The sequence below is a fragment of the Argiope bruennichi genome, chromosome 6 (genome assembly GCF_947563725.1).
Source record: "Argiope bruennichi chromosome 6, qqArgBrue1.1, whole genome shotgun sequence".
In the NCBI taxonomy this organism is placed as follows: Eukaryota; Metazoa; Arthropoda; class Arachnida; order Araneae; family Araneidae; genus Argiope; species Argiope bruennichi.
This window is the reverse complement of record NC_079156.1, coordinates 90459772-90480324: the sequence shown is the minus strand read 5'-3', so window position 1 is coordinate 90480324 and position 20553 is coordinate 90459772. Positions and strand designations below refer to the sequence as shown.

Sequence of the window (20553 nt, the reverse complement as noted above, 5' to 3'; positions counted from 1 at the left end):
TCGAAAGTTACGGTAACACATATGCGTGAATTTTTCTACGCCAGTTGGGGTAACGTTACGCAGATTAGAAATTTTTAATTTCCTTTATTCTGTTTTATTTTAATTCAAAAGTACTTCAGAATGAATCTGAAAGATCGAGTAATTAACAATGTTTCATTTTAAATGCATCAAACATTAAGAAAATAAACAGAATCGTTTGAAATAATCGGTCGAAAAATGGTAAACCTAGCCTCATTACTGTTGGGAGAAAAAAAAAAAAACTGAAGCCTTACTTACTTGGCGGTGGAGAAAATGGAAGATTTTATTGGCGGTGGGGAAAATGGAAGATTTTTTTGGCGGGAAAGTTAGTTTTTAATTAATAATTAAAATTCTAATTAAAAATTCAAAAAAAAGGAACCCCAGGTGCACATTCCCAACCTACAAGGTATACATGTACCAAATTTGGTACCTATAGGTCAAATGGTCTGGCCTGTAGAGTGCCAACACACACACATTGAGCTTTATATAAGTATAGATGAAGTGATTTAGTACAAACTTTTTTTTTTTTAATATAAATATTTACTCACATAACAAATACAGTAGACTCCCGATTATCCGCGCCTGCGGCACTAAGTTTTTTTTTTGCTTCCAAGCAAAGTAGAAAATGCTTCCAAAGCAAGAAGCAAACACAAATGACTGATTTCTTCAAAAAGGTGTAGTTTTACAGTTATGCTTTTGTAATTACATAATACATTATAGTATTAAAACAGTACATATGTATTAATTTTTCTGTGTATCCTTGATGCCTCTCGTAAATACAAAGCACTTTTCTGTTTTCATTAACAAAATGCATTTTAGGTTAGAGTGATATACTAAAATATTAAGCGTTAGTTAAACATTTCCTACTGTTTATTTTACGTTTTATTGTACATAAAACGATTTTTCAAAGTTGGAATGACTGTTTTCTCTTTTGCTATACCCGTTTTTAGCTTTTTTCGGATTATCCGCGGCGGCCGCGCCACCCAATTCCGCGGATAATCGGGAGTGTACTGTATGTGGATTATTATTGTTTTACTTTTATCCTAGATAATTGATGCAAATTCATAATGGTCCAACATAACTTATAGGCTGTGCATGTGAAAATACTGTTACAATTACTTGAAAAATTATCTGTTTTTATCAAATCTAAAGAATCTGTGGCAGAAAAAGTTGTTCATTAAAACCAATATAGATTTTTTTAAAAATTATATTTTATTTTCATATATTTTTCTTATTCTGTATGTATAATGCTGCCCATTTTCTAAAGGTTTTAATTTTGTATTTATACAAACTTTATATATGTTCTATTTTTCAATTATTTATACTATCTCATAAGAAGTATTAGAAAAAAAGACTTAGGATGGTAAAAATACTGTAGACATTCGAAAAAGTTAACTATTTAATTAAGTAATTATTAACCAAGCAATAATTATAATTGCTATTGCTTTCTTGCAATTTCAATAGAAATGCAATTTTAATACCTAAATAAATGGTGTTAATTTTTTTGATAAATGTTAAATTAAATGCAATATTGTATTAAAACATATTAACTGCCTTTTTCCAAATGATTAATCAATTATTTTTCTAAATAAAGATAGTTCTAAAAAGATAGAAATTAAATGTTTTAAGAATAAAATAAAAGTCTTACTAATGATGCATCAATATTTTATCATAAAATAAAGAGTATATGCTTTTCTAATTTTTCAAAGTAATATTATATAATTTTATTAATATACTTACCAAATACTATAAACTAAAAATATAGATTTATCAGCTGAATAATGCAAATAAATGCTTTTGTATATTCTTTTATTTTCAATCTAGAAGATGTGCTTGTCTAGATAGACTGTTATCTTGGTAAAAATTTCTCGAATATGATTGTCACAGACTAACTAATGAAAGTTGTAGTAGAAAACTCATGCACATTAAAAAAGAACGTAATAATTTTATAAAAATTTATTATTTATAATACATTTTAGATGTAAATATACAGTAATATTAAAAGTTGTTCCCTTGTAGTGGGATATTCTCTATTCATAATGTTCACAAATACTCAAATTAGTTTTTAACTTTTGCCACAACTCAGCATTAAAAAAAAATGTAAATAAAAGTGTGAAGTTTACGATTCCACTACTAATTTTTATTTGCACTTAGTTTTATTTGCATACCATTAAATAGGTCAATTTAATCATAAATAAAAACTTATCTTAATAGCTAGCTATATGTAAAATAAAAGTAAGACTTCATATTCAAGAATGACAAAGGCCAAAAGAACAGGGTTTTTTTTTCTTAACTCCCTAGCATTACAAATGATTATATATTGATAAGTACAAAGTCTGGTTAAAAAAACACTCATCAATCATGTATTAACTATAATTATTTTTTGATTTTACTTTCAAAGAAAGCATAAAATATTTGATTTTACTGTTAATTTTTAAAAAAAATCAAACTTTGAAGAATTATAAAAATATTTCATCTTTTTTCCCTCAGAGTTTTTAGCAGAAAGTAAATTCATAATTTAAATATTATAACTAAGATTATTTATGTATCAGAATGATTCATTTTTTTCTGGGTATGAAAATTTTTGAATTTCAATATTGGCATTGTTTTAACTTTAATTTTTTAAAATGATTACTACAGATGCTATTATCACTATTAGATAAAAAGATTAGATATCACTTAGATAAAAATTTAAATAAGGATAATAGAAAACTCTGAAAACCATTTGGTTGGCAAAACTGCAGTGTATTTATTTACAGTAAACATAATGAAAAAAATATCACATAAATCAGAATGAGTTAATGTACAATGCTAAAAATTATTTATCTTTCCTATTTCTACGCCTCATAGAAGCTGAACATTGAGGACAGAACCACTTTCCCTTTGGGGGTTGGGTGATGCCAACACATTGATAATGAAACCATTCAAATGGACAATCTTTATGATCACAAGCAACCATATCACCATAAGATACCTGATTGCATACACAATATCTAGGTTCATTAGGATCATAATTATCTAGGAACATGTTCTCCTCTAATACCGAGGAATCTTCAGAATCTTCCAACAGAGGGGATGGTTCTGCAACTGGTTGTACAACCATGCTAGTACGTGCTTTCTTACTGACTTTCTTTGGTTCACTTGGCACAGTAACAGAGTTGGCAATATTTGTTGGTGCAGTGACCACACTGTTAATCTCTCGGTTTCCAAGGGTAAGCTCTTTATTGAGATTCTGACCAGAATTAACTGCTTCATAACTTGCCTTGAGACTGGCAGTGCGTCGGCCTTGTTGTACCAAGTTTGACTGGTTCTGAGAAGTGCCTCTTTTCAAAGACTGCTGAGTAGCAGCTATTGCTTGGGAAGCAGCTGCTGCCAAAGCATTTGTACTAACAAATGTGCTCTTTGTCTGTGGCGTTAAAACAATGGTCCGCTCCTGAGCGGAACTGTTGGAACTACTGCTACTAGTAGATGACGAAGATGGAGAATGGCCAGGGAGAGCTACTCTACTGCCACTAATTGTTTCTCGCATAGCTTCCGTTGCAATAGTTGAAAATACTTTCTCTGCGGCAATTTGCTTATCTGGAGTATATGTGACTGATATGTTTTGTTGACCATGCTTTCTCTTTTCACCTCTAGGGTAATTGGTTGAAATTGAATTAGTAGTAGGAGGGGGATTGTCAAGTTCAAGAGATCTCTTCTCTAAGATCTCTGTGATGCCAGCATTATCAGCTTCTAATTCCATCTTAAATTTCTGTAGTTCTTGATCTAGCCGCCTTAAATATCTTTCTACTAAATCATATACTTGATTTGCTATGTGTACTTTTTCATCTGCATCTTCCAAAGCCTTATAATAATCTAATCGAATTTTTTCATACTCGCAATCCCTTTCAGATTGTTTCATTTTCTTGGCATTTGAGAAGAATACTTTGACTCTTTCATCCAATGAGTCAACAGTATTATTCACTTGCAAGTCCATTTCTCTCATTTCTGTAAATCTGTCTCTTAATTCTTGAGGCAAATGCTCAATCATTTCCAAGTAATCTTCGAGGTACAACATCTTGCTTATATGTAATAATCCAAAAACACCCAAAAAACTTTTAATACTTTAATAAAACCTGAAAAAATGAATTCATTAAAATTAATCTACTGTATATACATTACAATTAAATATGTATTATGATTAAAAATTTAATAAAAAAGTAAATTTATATAATAAAAGTGAAAGTTTAGTAGCCTATATGCTAAAAGAATCCAAACTAAAATGTAAGAATATACAAAGTATCTATTCTATTCATGGCCAATAGTTAATTTTTAAATTATACTTCCAATCTGAAAATACTTTAAATGATGCAAATATCTATATATGTTATGCTATTTGAGTCAATTAATATAATGACAAAAAGACTATGCAACTTAAATTTTAATTGCTCTCTGCTCCTATTAATTATTTTTAGTACAATATTTTTGACATATTAGCATTTTAAACAAAGAAAAAAAAACTTCAATTCTAAACTATAATTAAAACTGATTGAATTATGAAATTTCAAATAATATTTTAAGTCACTTTAAAAGCTACCTTAAGGAAGAGCCATCAGTCAACAAAGTTGAAAGATGGATCGCTAATGTTACTTGAATTTGTGGTTGAATAAAGAGAATGAAATTCAAAACCTTATAATATACTAGTTTTAGATGTAAATTATCTTTTTAAATTTTAGTGTATCAAGAATATTTTACTCAACATAATTAATAAAATGAGTAAAATGTATAAAAATTTAGATTCTGTTAGATTTAGATTTTGTTATCATTTGGTAGCATTCTAAGCACATGTTCAATACATGTCTAGTGCAATTTTTAATTTTGAAACAGGTTTTATATCGGATTCAGTTCTAAAAATAAATTTTAATTGGCCTATATATTTTAAGAATCTTTTTGAGGAAAATAATTTGGGATGTATTCAATTTCTGTTCTTGTAATTTAATAAGTTTTCAAGCATCATTACGGTAAAGAAGGTCTACTAATATTGTTGCATTAAACATATGATTTGAGTTTACAGTTTATATTTGAGGCTTTCAAAAATCTATGCTTTATTCTGAAAGAACCCTTTTAATTTTTCTGATTTTTATCTCAATCTGTACCATTTGTTTCATTTATTATAGCAACAAGGTATGAAAAGTAATCAGTTCTGATCCAGTAGGAAATTGAAATATTAATAATTCTGCAGGTTTATTTATATATATATATATTAATGTTTGTCTCTTTATTCAATCAATTACAATTATGAAAGAATTCAGACAGAGCATATCTGTTTTACTCCAGTTTTGATATCATTGTCTCTAATGATATGCCATTTATAATAACTTATGCTCTATTTCCAAAATATAAATTTCTAATAATATTGATAAATGTTTCAAGAAATCAATAGAAGCTCCATTTTTCTAAAAGTCTCAGTCAATGTTGTCAAATGCTTTCCCAAAATAAATAAAATTTATATATAAACTAGTATTTAGTTCAATACATTGGTCAAGAATGTTCCTTAGAACAAAAATATGGTTTAGTATACTTTTTCTTCTTCTAAACCCTGCTTGTTCTGATCTAACAATTTTATTTTTTGATATGACAGACAACAATTGTATTTAGTTAGATATTCTTTTTGGGAGATTTTTACAATAATAGCTTCTTTCCAGGGAAGCAATACTTATAGCTACAAATGATTAAACATCCTTTGCAGTATTGATGATGTAAGCTCAATATCAGATGTAAATTTTTAAGACATTTACATATATTGTCCTTCTCGTATACTGCACTATTCTTTTAGACCCAAATAGCCTTCAGAATATCCTAAACAATAATTTCACTCATATATATATCAAGTTTAAATTTCTTACTAAACAGGAAGATATATTCTGTTTATTAACCCTCTATTTGACATTTAAAAGTTCCTTAAAATTTTTCTCTCTAGTTTCTGCCCATTTCTTTTATTTTATCTACAGCGATTAATAACTTTTCATCTTTCTCCCACATCCAATTTGCTTTATAATTTTAAAGATTCTAGCAACATTGCCTGCATCTTTAGCTTTCTAAGTTTCTGCCAACAATCGGGAAATTATTAGCAGAAGTTTCTATTGTCAATATTTGCATATTTCTTTATTTTTCTGTTTGCTTCTTGATTTTCTAGCTGATATTTAAATTTCAGTCTCTCAAACTGTGGATTCATGCTTTTTCCCTGAGATTTTCTTGTTCTCTTCAATTATTTCCTTGTTTTCAGTGGTTCATGATATATTTAAGTTTTAGTTTCTCGATATATTCAATCCATATTTCCTTTTCTATTAGATGTCAGATATACAGAACACTGAGAAAAGTAATAAAAAAAAAAGATCATCACATTCTAAATATCATTTTTCATCCATAAAGAATTAATATTATATAATATTAATATTATGAAACAAATTTACCTCACTATCAATGCCCAATTCATTAAAAAGAATTGAAGCATTAATAGAAAAACTAATTGTAAAGCAGGTAAAACAATCAAATAATTTTCTCCTAGAATTTAAAATATTATTTTCAATTGGAATATAAAACAAATAATACAAATAGTAGAATGATCTTATTTTAAACACTTAAAATTCAAGAAATTTAATTTTTATAATTTAACTTGAAATAATTAAATAAAAAAAAAATGTCTAAACAAATAGAAAATTGGTTGATGACTAATGTGCAGTATTTAAAACACATATATAAATAAAAGGATTCTTAACTATGGTTATTTTATAATTCCTTCATTATATACAAATAATTAATATTTAACCAGACAAAGAAATTGAGAGAAACTAATTTTTAAAACATTAAAAAATTGTCACTTCACTATTTTCCAAATTTATACAAGTCAAAATAAGATAATTAAAACTATACTATATGTTTCAGATATTAACAGCACTTTTAAGTGGCATAGTAAGATTTATTTGTTGAAATAAGTTAAATTCTTAAAATTCAAAAATTTTTATCACTCTTCCAAATAACAAGATTCATTGTAATCAGGTTATCAGCTCATTCATTTTAAAAATGAGATTTGAAATACTTAAGATAAATTTGTGCTAAAGCATACACCTTCACAAAAATGTTGTTAAAATTTATATTATTCTAATGAATATTACCAATGAATGTGCATATCTATTCAATAGCAATATTTATTCATATATATTCAAATTGTTGAACCATTTTTTATAATAAAAAATTACTATAAATTAAATGATGAAGCAAAATCCTGAAAATATTTCCTTTCTATAATTTTTTTTAAACACGTCTTATTAAAAAAAATGTGTATATTTAAATAGCCATTATTAACTATTTTAAATGATCCAGGATTAATAAACTAATAATCTTTTAGGAATAAATATATGTGAATTTACTACGCAATATCGGGGGAACTGACTGATTTCATAATTTTCATTAACCATACTAAACATTAGTCATTACAATAGCCAATAGTCATTATTTTATGACTATTTTGATAAATGCAAGGCTTGTTTTCACCCATATCCCACCTACCTTTTTACTCTTATGCTAAAAGCACGTACAATAAATTTATGTAAAAGAACTATAGAAACTCTAATTTAACAGCAACTAAAATGTTCCAAATATTAAATGTTCCTTATTCTACAAAGCCATAAAAGGAAATCAAAGATCAAATTCACAATATTAAGTTTTGAAATTTGATAAATTTTGAAAATTGATGTGCTTTACTAAAATTTGCTTGCTTTAAAAAAATGGTTATGGATATGAGTTTTCTTTATACTCTAGTAAACATTACATCACAAAACTGGTCCACTAACCCGGAATCTAAGAAATGCATTATATTGAGAAGTTTGTAATATTATTGCAAAATACTACTAAGTACAATTTGCTGTCAAGCAACCTACTGATGCAAACTAAAAATTGGTATAACAGATGACAACATATTAGCAGTGTTCCAGTATTTAAAAAAAAAAAAAATTAAATAAGTTTTTAGAATTGATACTGCAGAAACTCGACCACAATTGGAAATTACATGGTTGATCCCCAATAACTTTTGTGAAGTTGAAAAAAGAATCTGGTGGATGGAATGATTCCAATAGCAATTAAAAGAACACAAATAATAAACATTTTGCACTCAGGTGTTTAGTTTTGCCTATATTATCTTTAAATATTAATCAGTTATTTAATGGTTTTGTCCAATTCATTTAGATTCTAAAAATCTTCTTAACACATTGTCACATCTTTGCCCCCCCCCTCCTGTGAAATTGGACGAGTAAAGGCAATGTGCAGCAATAATAAATTCTAATTGTTATTACTGCCGGAGTCCTGCCTGGGGGTAGCATGTCTGTAGCCCCGTGATCTGGACGTCCCAGGTTCGAGCATGGTTGTTCTTACCCGTGTTCTATCTAAGAGGTGTGTGAAAAAACTCCTCCCCCTCCATGTAAAAAGGGATTGTGCAAGCGAGTGTGTGGTGTGTGAGTATCATCTTCATATGAGCTACAAATCAGACTTGTGCCCCTATGTGCTTAGGGATCTGTACTCTCAAAAGCTACTGAACCCCTCTTTCCATTGTAAAGCGGACACAACATCATCATCATTACCAATTGTTATTATTCATTCTAATTTCAACTTAGATTTACTAACCTTTAATATACTAGAGTCCTAAATAATCCTAAGCTTAAAATATTTTGTTGATTTGATAATCCATGTTTTCATGGACATAGGAATTCCCCTTCATATTGACTTTTTATATTACAAAATACATACCAAATGATTAAAAATGCCTTTTGAATTACAAAGTCATAATCCGATAACCTGTTAACAAGACCTTATTGATACAGAATTCATCGCTTAAGAAAACACCAAAAATATAGATGAATCTTTGGAAGATAAAATCAGTAACAACAAATTAACTTCAAAATAATGTATAATTATATTTTTATAAAATTCTAATGTTGAGAACAAATAGTGAATCATTTTTTTAACAGTTTAATGCAATTGAATATGTAAAATCAAGCAAAAACTGAGTTGTTTAGTTTAAACTTTTAACATTCTAATCTATTTACATCTAGAAATGCAATTTCGTTTTGTAATATGTGGGGAAAAATTCCTACAAGGGAAAATATATTATTTAAAAAAATAAGATTAAATGTTTGGTCTTAAAATATTCCTACAAGATCATATTAATATAAGTTCTTTAAAAAAAACTATTAGCAACGTTCATTTAAGGCAAGAAATAAATTTCAGATAAAATTTACATTACTTTTAATGTTTAAATTTTACAAAATAAATATATCTAAAAATATATGCAATAAGAAATAAATTGATAAACAGTTGAACATTAATTATTTGTGACAATCACTGAAAAAATGCAATGGTCTTCTAATACAAAGATCTGGCATTAGAATTTTTTTTAATCTATTTTTCTGCACATGGAAGATAAGCATATGACATAATTTGTTTTTCCTCTGTGATACATCAAACTTTGTTTTTTTTAAAATGATAAGTGATGACCATATACACGTTGAATGCAATGCAAATAACTGCACAGTAAATTTTGCAAAAAAAAAAAAAAAAAAAAAAATCATAATAGAGCAAATAAGATTTTATTTTTATTCAATAAAAATTATACATCAAATTTACCAAAATAAAGATTTGTATAATGTTGAATGCACTTAATTGGTTAATGTAGGTGGGAAACAAAAATAAAACTAAGTAAGCTAATAAAATTGAATCAGCACACCTATCCCCTTTAACTACACAAGAAGGGAATTCTTAATATGATATTGAAATTAGCTTATAAAGAGAGCACGATTATTCTTTTAAAAAAAAATACATATAAAGAAATTTTCAGTTTTGTTATAGATTATGAAAAAATTTCCTATTGTAAACCTAATATTATGATAACTAAAAGATATCTTATCAATATTAAAGTTAAATCCTATTACAGACCAAACTTAGGAACAGCCATTTCATATATTTTATAATCTAATTGAGAAAATTTCTTGAATCAAATTGCTAAACTTTTAAATTATTCTAGTAGCAATTAATGTGTCGCAATGTAACTGAAGTAATTAAAATAGAATCTTATTCTAACAATCATACTTTTTTATTTAGAATTGTAATTTCTTTTAATGATATCTAGGGGAAAAAAAAAAAAAAAATCTATCTTACAATACTCTTAAAATTATCTTTGGCATCACCACACTTTGATAATTAAGTATTGAAAGTACAATCTATAAACAACATTTTTGAAATAACATTCATATGCACGCAAATACAAAGGATTTTGTAATTAAGATCAAGAAATCCCAATTCATACGCAGCAAATAAATTGGTAAAGATTTCTGTAGTACTATATAGTTATTATTAATAATTATTTTTTGATGGAATGGAATCTAATAATTAACAGAGCGATTGCAACTTTCTTTTACCAAGGAACCTTTGCTTTTCAATACATTACTATGCATCATATTAAAAAAAAAAAAAAAATGATGATCGTTAGTATGACAATAAAGTGATAATCTACAAATTTGTTAAATGAATATCAATAAATGAAATGATTACAAAATTGCTGAGAATGCAATACTAATTCTAGAATATATATATATATATATAATCACTAAAACACTTAGGAATTTTGAATGCTATGCATATAAAAATGATTGCCTTAAGCATAAATACTTTACACTTCTTTTAAATATCAATCTTTTAATAATGAAAACATTACAGATTTTAAGGTTTATTATACTTTTTCAGGAAGTTTAAGGTTAAGGTTTATTATTCTTGACTTATCTCAATGCAGTGGTTATAAAATATAACAAGAACAAATGGTACCTGAAATTAATCATTATGCATACAAATAACTATACAAATAACAACCATCACACAAGCAGTAATATAAAGATAATTACACTTATAAGCAGGCAATTATCTCCATAAGATTATTATCATTTCTAAGCTTCAGTACAAGATTTTATACTTGCCGAGTTAGGAAAGGGAATCTTTGAAAGAATGTTGTAAGCATTAGGGGATTATATCCCTTCACTCAAGAGCATGAGAAAATGCTGATGTTAGCAGTTTTATAGAACGCATGTAGATTAAATAAAAGTGAGAATTGAATAAGGAAATAAGAGAATATTTTAGAATGAAGTTAATATGTGCTAAATTAAGATAAAAAATGAGGAAATTAATTAATATTTAATTTAGATTTTTTTAAAAATGTCATTACGTACATATGCAATTTATCTACCTATTTTTGAATATGAACTTCTAAGTTCTGAACTGAATGTAATAAATTTCTTCCATTTCAATTAGTCTCTTGCAATGTAACTTTTCTATAGATTGTTTTAGGAATAAAATACAAGTGTTCAAAACGATAAATTAAAAGTACTAAAATGGAAGATTGTTTAAAACTACAATTTTAATTCTATTTCATCTTAGTTCAATTCAATTAAAAAATTCCTGCCATCAAAAAAAAAAATAATAATAATAATAATAATTGCACTGAAAAATTAAATATATATATAAAATTTGGATGACTTAATTTTTTTTTGTATCATATAGCAAGCATACAAGCAAATGATAAAACATTAATATACATTCATATGATTGAATTATTCTATTATGTTAATTACAAAGAGCAGAATAAAGATATAAATAAAATTAATTTTGTGAAAATGTTCAAAAACTATATTCAAATGACTAGAAAATCATATTTATAGAACTTCCCCATTTCTTTTAAACAGTATGCTCTACACTATATAGACTGAAATTACAAAACCAATATTTTTCATGAAAAAAAAAAAAAAAAGAAACATGCTTTTTTTAAAAGAATCACAACTACTCCTTTACAAAAAAATAAATAAATAAAAATCCCTTTTTTATATTAAAAAATTAAATTGTATCATTACAAATCATATATCATTCAAAAAAAAAAAAAAAAAAAAAAAAAAAAACTAGAAAAAGAATGACTGACTATATTGTATCTCATTAAAAAGTTTCTTGCTTTCCTTGTTATTAATAAATTTAAACTCTGGCTTCTTAAAACTTTTATCAATGTGATCCTATTTTCTTGTATTGCATTTTATCCTTTTGTGGTTGAATTTAGGCAAAATTATAATTCTACAACAAACTCTAAATTGGAAAATAAATAAGAAAGTAGTAAGAAAAATTATAATGAAGCAAAAATAATGAAAAAGAAAAATTGCAAATAATTTTAAAAGGAAAATAATTAAGTTATTAGGAACATTTTAATTTTAAATCTTTTAAGAAACATGATTTTCTTATAAATGCTGTAAGTAAAAGACTTATGAATAACAAATAAGATTTTTTGTTATCCCTCTAAATAAGTTTTTCTATTCAAATAGTATAATATGGATTAAAAATATTGCTTTTTTAAGTGTTATTGTTTGATTTGCCTAATTTTGACTGTAGTGCAAATGTAAATTTCCTTTTGATATTTCAGTAATATAGTGGTTATAAATGGTATATTGTTTTTTTTTACAATGTGTGAAAATATAAATACATAAGTTATTTTGTATTAAAATATTTGAACACTTGTTTCATCATCGTCAGCAACAGCCCTTTTTCATAATTCATATTTCTCAAGAAGCATTTTAACTTTCAAAGTTTTAATCCTGATCCTTTAAAAAGTACAGCAGTTTAATATGATACATTTAAACAATTTAAATGTTGAATGATATTGCATGACAAATATCAAAAGACTCCTAAACAAAATTTATGAAGAATTCTCGAGAAATAAATAATCACTAGTAAGCAACAAATTTACTCATAATTTTAGTTTACACTTTTAGCCTTCTTTCATTTTGATCTAAATAGAATGCTTTTAATTGTTCCTCATCCCTCCAATTTTTCCTAGAAATAAGATGCTTTCAAATATTGGTAGAAAATGTACCAATAGTCTTTTTTGATTATACTTATACCTCAAAAATGCATAAATGTAAAACCAAGGTATATACATACGAACACCATTATAAAATCTTTAAAACTTCCTCCAAACTGCATAACTTTAAATAAAAATGGTAAAATTATGTTCATTAATATTGGTTATTATTTAACTTAAAAATTAAGTTTAATTATCAAATATTTTTTAAAAAAAAAATCCACTATAAAGTAAAATCCATGAGTGAGGATTGACAAACAAACTGCAATGTAACTCTACAAGTTATAATCTGTTGCATAATTCTGTTTAAGAAATAAACATGAATGCATTCACTAAGTGAAGACTAAAAATTTTGATGTTGCTTTTTTTTTTTTTTTTTTGCTACATTATCTATTATTTGTACAACTTTTCAAGCATCAAAATCTCATTAAAAGCAATTTATGAGTAAAAACAAGTCTTTTCTTTGCATCACAACACTTTATTTGTTACTCACACTTTTTAAAAAAAATATTATCAAATCAAAATAAGAGCATGTTGTCACAAGCCAGAATCCTGCTACTTTGCAGATATAAAATGTTCCTTCTTAAGTCATCCTCAAATGACTTTTTCTGAGAACAACCAATGTTCAACATTCAAATAACTGTTTTTCAAAGGCTTAGTATGATGTATGTTTTATTGCCATAATTCATTGGCACGAGATTTGTATAAACCTAGAAGCCCAAACAATTATTTTTAGAATATTTTTGAACTGTCAAATAAACAAATAACTTCCAATGTAGAAAGTACGATACAATTTCTGGCAATCTTGTTATTTAAAGTGAAAACAGAAATTACTAAGTTTGGTGTTAAATTTTGAATATTTAATTGTTTATAAATTCTACAAAAGGTTCTAAGGGTTAACATCCACAAACTTATAAATAAAAATATTACCAAGAGAATCTGATAAATTCCCTATGTAACTAAGGTGATACTGTATTAACCTGTGTACCAGATACATTGCATTAGGTATACAAAATTACCAGACAAACTGATAAAGATCAAAAGTATCAAGCACTCAGTACCAATTTTGGTATTTAATTGATGCCAATAACTTTCCCCTCTACCTCATTCATTTCGGTTGGGGGGTGCAGCATCAACTTCATATAAGGCATTACTCAAGATTGATGCAGTATTGTCCTATATTCTGCAACAGTAATACTATTAATATATAATGCATTTTTAAAAAAAACCAATACATATCATATCTCACCATTATTTGAAATATAAGAATTTCTAATGTATTTTTTTAAGTTTCCAAATAAGGTTTATTAAATAAACAAGATTGATATACTTTTCTAGAAATAAATGATTGTATTCTGTATTACACATTTCTTTTAAACTAAACAAATAGGTTACTCAAAAGAGTACAATTATTATAAATAAAATAAATTGGGCAGAAAGATTAAACAATGAATGTTAGTAGAATTTTCAGATTGTGATGATTTAAAAAAATATTTCAAGAGAAAATATCTTTTATTTAAAAATATTTCTTTTTAACTAATATAAGATGAAATCTTAAAAGCAAAACAAAAATTAAATTTCTTATTATCAGCTTTTTTGTTTTATATGCTGTTTTAGAAAACAAGCAAAGGATAATAAAAGTAACCAAAACTGTAGGTAATGAACATTTAGACCAAATAACAGTTAAATCTCCAGTTATCATATCGTAACAGACAATGTTTAATGCATATCAGAAGAAAAAGAATTAGTTGCTGGTTATATCAGATACAAAAGTATTAAGTGTAATTGAGAATCAATAATAACCTGTGCTTGATAAAGCAAAACGGTATCATAACCCAAGTATAATCCTATCTGTAAATTACACACCATAATAAAAGGCAGGAAAATTTTCCATTCTTCCTAGATTCAGCTCCCCAACTCCCACTGTTCCAAAAACTTAAAATTAATAACACAAATTAATAAAACTATTCTTACACTTGATGTAGGCAAAGTCAACCAGTTGAACACAAATTAAACTGGTTAATTGATTAATCCCATATACATACATACATAACTATATATATATAACTAGCACCGAAAGTAAATATTAAGATTAATTAGTGTTTCAAATTATAGTTTTACAAATTTATTAATATATATATATATATTTAATATTGCAAAACCGAATCTGTTTTTCGAAGAGAGGGGATAGATTCATCTGATGCAGACAAAATGTCTGGCTAGTTCATCCAATTTAAGAATAGAACCTCAAATGCACAAATATTGATAGAGAGGCACTGCCAGAGGAAAGAAAAGTTCAAGGAATAAAAATTATGATTTCTGTATCTCATTATTGATAAGATCATGAAAAATATTTTCTAAGCAAAAAAGGTCACATATTTTTATTCTGCAAGAATATAATATAAAAATAACATAAGAAGGTTGTGTTCTTACACTTGATATAGGTTAAAGTTATTTCTACTATAAAAAAAAATCTACTTTTCACAAATAAATTTTTGAATCAACTACTCATAATCAAGAGAAAATAAGTAGCTAAAAAAAAAAAAAAAAAAACCTACCAACTTTATAGTGTGGTATGAATTTATTAAACTATAGAAACAACTGTTATATTACAAGAAATAAATTTACAAAGTAAAGCTTTATGATTCAATTTATTCAAGCCCATTAAAAGAATTTATTCCACAGAAATTCCATTTTTTCTCCAAAAAAATATTTATGTAAAAATCTGACAATAGTTTTTTTTTTTTTTTTTTTTTTTAATAAGTAATAATTTTAAAATGGCACTTTCAATCCTAAAGCAATTCACAGAAATATTTCATCTTCAAAAGGAAAATAATTTAGCAATTCATAGAAATATTTTATCTTAAAAAGGAAAATAATTTATCTGAAAAAAAATTTCATGATATCTTATCTAAATTCAACTTGTTTTAGAGCATTCTACAGTAAACTAATAGGCTTCTGGTTATTTTTGAGAATGTGATAAACAAAATTTGATTTGAACTTTTGTTACAATGGCCACAAATTTATACAAAACATCTTAATGTAAAAGATTATTTTTTTTTATTGGATATTTAAATTCCAAACTAAAAAGTAAGTATGAAATATTGTTTTCAGTTTAATATTTTTCTACCTTTTTTTTTTGTTTAATTTCAAACAAAGAAGATCAAAATGCAAAAATATAAAATTAAATGGAAAAGGAAGAATTCCAATAAAGCCACAAATATTACATGAAACTAAAATTTTGTATGCAATTCAAAAATGCCATAGTTCTATCCTATTTTAAATTACTGTCAGAATCCTTCAAAATAAAAATATGTTAATATGTAAAAAAATCAATCCAATTCTTCTCCTCCCGCCTACAAATTTTTATAATTAACTTTGTATTCTTCTAATAATATTCTTCACTAAAAAAAAAAAAAATCCCCACAAATTTCTATAGTTTACTTTGTATTCTTCTAATATCCTTCACTAAAAAAAAAAAAAAAAAAAATGCCAAATGTATATTTTAATTTTGTTTAATATTTTAAATAATAGGTATTAACTGCATGCTATTGGCAAACTTTCAGCTCACCACATATCACTGGCAAATATTTAAATTTTAGCAATCACTAACATGACATGTTTGGCAATTAATTATTAATATGCCATTAATGCAATAAATAAAATAAAGTAAAAATTAAAAAAAAAAAAACTTTTTTTTTTCTTTCTTCTCTTTACCATGAAACTATAATTAAATTTCTTTCATTACATCGAAAAAACATCGTTTTTTCAAACCCAAATTAATATTTGTATAATCATAATAAAAGGTTAACCACATTAAAAAAAAGGTAAGGAATAAGTAATTCATCAACATTTAACAGTTTGTTTTAGATCATAATTATAACAATAAGTATATATTTAATGCTAAAGTATATTTTAAAATTTTTTGATTAGAATGACATTAGGAAACCAATTCACATAAAATCAATGGGTTTGTCCACAATTCAAGAAATTAAAAATTATGGTTGTGTTCAAGACTACATAAGAAAAATGTACTTTGATCTACAATGTGCATGTTATAAATCTGTTTAGGTTTAATAAAATTTTTGGAAGACTTATCTAAAGATGAACTTTTAAAACAGTTAGCATGCAGCATTTTATTTATAGGACCACTCTATATCACATCTATGACTAAACTGAAAATTATTATTCACTATATTTTACAATTATATTTCACTTTTATTGTCAATATGAAACACTTAAACTCATCCACTTTCTCTTTTATTTAGTCTAAATAATCAATATATATATACAAATTTCTAAACATTTATTTTAGCTGGTACGCATGATCCAGTTGACAGATTCTGAAGTAAAAGCATCATTTTGAAATGTTTCTACTAAGATTTATTTGAGGTAATGCAAAGAATTCATAAGTAATTTTTTTTTTTTTTTTTGTATTTACATTTTAATTTTTTGATATATATCTATAAAAAGATTCAAAATTATTTGTTATTGATATTTTGATCATTTTCCTAAAAAATAATTTTTTAAAAATCTGCATTTTATTCCTTTTTTTACAATTATTTACAGTAATTTAAGATTCAATATAATTTTCGACTCTGAAAAGTTAGTCTGGAATTAGTACTCCATTTTTTAGCTAGGCAGATAAAAATTATTGTAAAAGAAACCGATAGAACAATATCCACAATAAGATTTCAGATTATGTTCTATAAAGATAGTAATTAATTAGTAAAAAAAAATAATTCTAGTATGAGAAATCAGGGTTTTCGATGCAAAAATAATTAACTTTACCAAACATTGTTTTAAAATTCAAAAACAAGCACTATTGTTTTTTTTTTTTTTTTTTTTTAACAAAATCTATTCAGAAAGAAATACATGACGGAAAAAAACACACACCAAGAATCCAATTGAAAAGGCATGCATAACTGATCAATTTTACTGTAACATTCTTAACATTATAATCCCCAGAAACATTTTCAAGTATTTTCCTAATAAAAATTGGCATTCATAGATTTCAGATCTTTTAATATGGCAATAAGAATAGTTGGAAAATGCCAGTCACATAACAAACAGAATATGCTCATTTCCAACTATAAAGAAAATTCGAAAATTATGTGTGGAGTAAAAATACTTGATATCAAAATAAAGGCAATGAAAACTATAAAAGAACCTTTACCAAATTGTTATTAAGATTACTACCTAATATCACTTGAGGCAGACAGCAGTTCTTGTTACTTGAGTTGCACAATGATTCTTTACAGCTGCTCCAAGAAATCAAAGTTTCAATGCCTGATTTCAAATATAGTCTGATGCCTGAGATCAAAAATCAAATCTATTATTTCTTCACACTTTCCTGCTGTATAATTATTTCTAAGAGAGAAGAAAATTAAGTTGCTTTGAATCAATTTTTGAAAAACTTAATCTAATAATATTTGATACTTTTCTGTTAACTAGACAGCATCCAAAATGCATACTAAATTTACTAAATAGAGCAACCTCACATGTGAAACTAGCAATCTTTTGCTAACTTCGTAGCATGAGGTTACCATTTATGGAATAATGGCTCACATTTTGGTGAGTGCCACATTAACTGGAGATGACACGTCATGTCAATATTTATTTGTGACAAACACAGCTATCAAGCTAATGGAAAAATACCAAATATTTAGTTAAATTATTCAATAAAATTATTTCATAAACGCATAGGAATTAATAAGAAATCTTGTCATCCATGAAAAGATAAACTACTACCATTTAGAAAGCCAATTTGCTTACAAATATCAAAAATTTTCTCCCATTAATAATTAAAAGTTATCCATGGCAAAGATTATAACAAAATTATAATAATTTAAAAGTTTCAATATAAACAGAAATATATTGAAAGTTATCATTACTATGAAATATGATTCCAATATTTATAAAATCTTCCAGAATATTAAATAAAGTGTATTATTTTCTTTTATTCATTACCTACATAACCATTGGCATATATTCAAGATAATTATGCTTATATCTTTTTAAAGCATTTCTATTTTATCTTAAAAGAGAAATGCATTAACATTTCAAATATTTCAGCATCAAAGTATCTTAACAAGCATGAAAGACTTCTACTAAAAGAGCTTGCATTTTTTTCAACAGAGAAATAAAATCTCATTTTGATAGTACTTTACGCTCTTTTATAATAGCCTTGGACCAGCTGTAGGAATACAGCATAGTAATAAAAAACAAAAACAATACATACTGTAATAGCAAAGAAAATCCAAATGAAAATTCCATGAATAACATACAAAAATGACAGTGTGGATCATTAGCAGCCGAATCTATGCTTCTAATAGCCTATTTTCATTAATAGCAGTTTATTCACAAAAATATTCAAGAATAAAAAACCTCATCCAAAAAAAAAAAACATTCAGAATTTTTTTTTTTAAATACAAAAGTTTACATACTCGGAAAAATTTCCCCAAACCTAAGAGATATTAACATATCTAACATTTCATGAACAATACTGCTGAGAGATTAATTTCATCAAACTGCAAAGACAGTCTAATATTTAAAATATGTGAAATGGAAACTACATAATTCAAGAGAGAATGCAATAGGGATTAAAATGTAATTTAAATCTGCTTGTGTATGTACAAGATTCAAAAGTGGAATTCAGAATATGCATCTCTCAGTCAGTAATGATTGACAAAAGAATGGTACTTTGGTGGTAACACTAAAAGACCCAATACTCAATATATTTAATCCACCTGCATGGAAGCACTTATTTTACTACTCAAAACAAATGGAATTCAGCAATAACTCAACTATATACTGATTATTTTGATACAATTTTTCTGAACAGTAAATAGCTAGACCATATGGCAGGCAATTGTAAAAATAATATACACAGTTCAGACTTATTTGTCCTCATTTTATGAATTTCTAGAATGAATGTTCATGTATTACAAAATAAGAATGGTTATCAATATTCATAGGTCATAATTAATTTTCTTTGATAAAAGTAACCACATGGCCTAAAAACAGATAACTGTATTTTTAAATTGGAATAACAATGATACTACATCAAGACACAAATAAACTAACATAAAAGGTAAACATAAACAATATATTTTATTGTACTCATTTAATTTCGTGCATAAAAATAAAAATAAGAAAACAGTAGAATCCTTTGTGAGCCCGACTGCGCTGCTACCCACCTTAATGTCAGTAGTAGCTACGGGCAAACACTAAACGACGATACTTTTATACACGAGAATGATTCTTAATCGAAGATGCGAATTAGTAACGTTTCGAAATTCTTTCTAATTAATTGTGCAAATTATATATTCATTCGGTTAGTTTATAACTGACGTGGCACTTACAAACCGCCATTAACTGTCCGTTGCCACATTCGAGTATGGTTGTTTAGAAAAATGCAAAGGCAAACAAAATACGGAAAAATATGCAGATAAATTGCCGAATGTTTTTACGTCAATCTAAAACCACTTCTTTATAATATTAAATGAACCGTTTATACTAATTCGGATAATTTCTACTTCGATAATTGTAATCTATTTTATCCTATCAAACTATCTTAGGAATCGATGTTTCATGACGTAATTTTCTCGTCTTGT

At 26.1% G+C, this 20553-nt stretch overlaps 1 protein-coding gene across 4 annotated transcripts; it reads right to left on the bottom strand.

Annotated features, from left to right (window-relative positions):
- Window positions 1–2742: 2742 nt before the first annotated feature.
- LOC129971649 (inhibitor of growth protein 3-like) lies at window positions 2743–20320 on the bottom strand. Of its 4 annotated transcripts, none has more exons than XM_056085601.1 (3): window positions 20137–20320; window positions 18137–18307; window positions 2743–4133 (listed from the first exon to the last, which is right to left on the bottom strand). In XM_056085601.1, exon 3 carries the CDS (start codon window positions 4073–4075, stop codon window positions 2837–2839), a length of 1239 nt encoding a protein of 412 aa, XP_055941576.1. In that variant the 5' UTR covers window positions 4076–4133; window positions 18137–18307; window positions 20137–20320; the 3' UTR covers window positions 2743–2836. The 4 variants fall into 4 exon arrangements, with proteins under 4 accessions (XP_055941576.1, XP_055941577.1, XP_055941578.1 ...); XM_056085602.1 differs by having other exon boundaries at window positions 18137–18250; XM_056085603.1 differs by lacking the exon at window positions 18137–18307.
- Between the last annotated feature and the right edge of the window lie 233 nt (window positions 20321–20553).

Bases quoted from the DNA above. Each gene is read 5' to 3' on its own strand.
- LOC129971649 (XM_056085601.1), bottom strand. From the start codon at position 4,075: ATGTTGTACCTCGAAGATTACTTGGAAATGATTGAGCATTTGCCTCAA.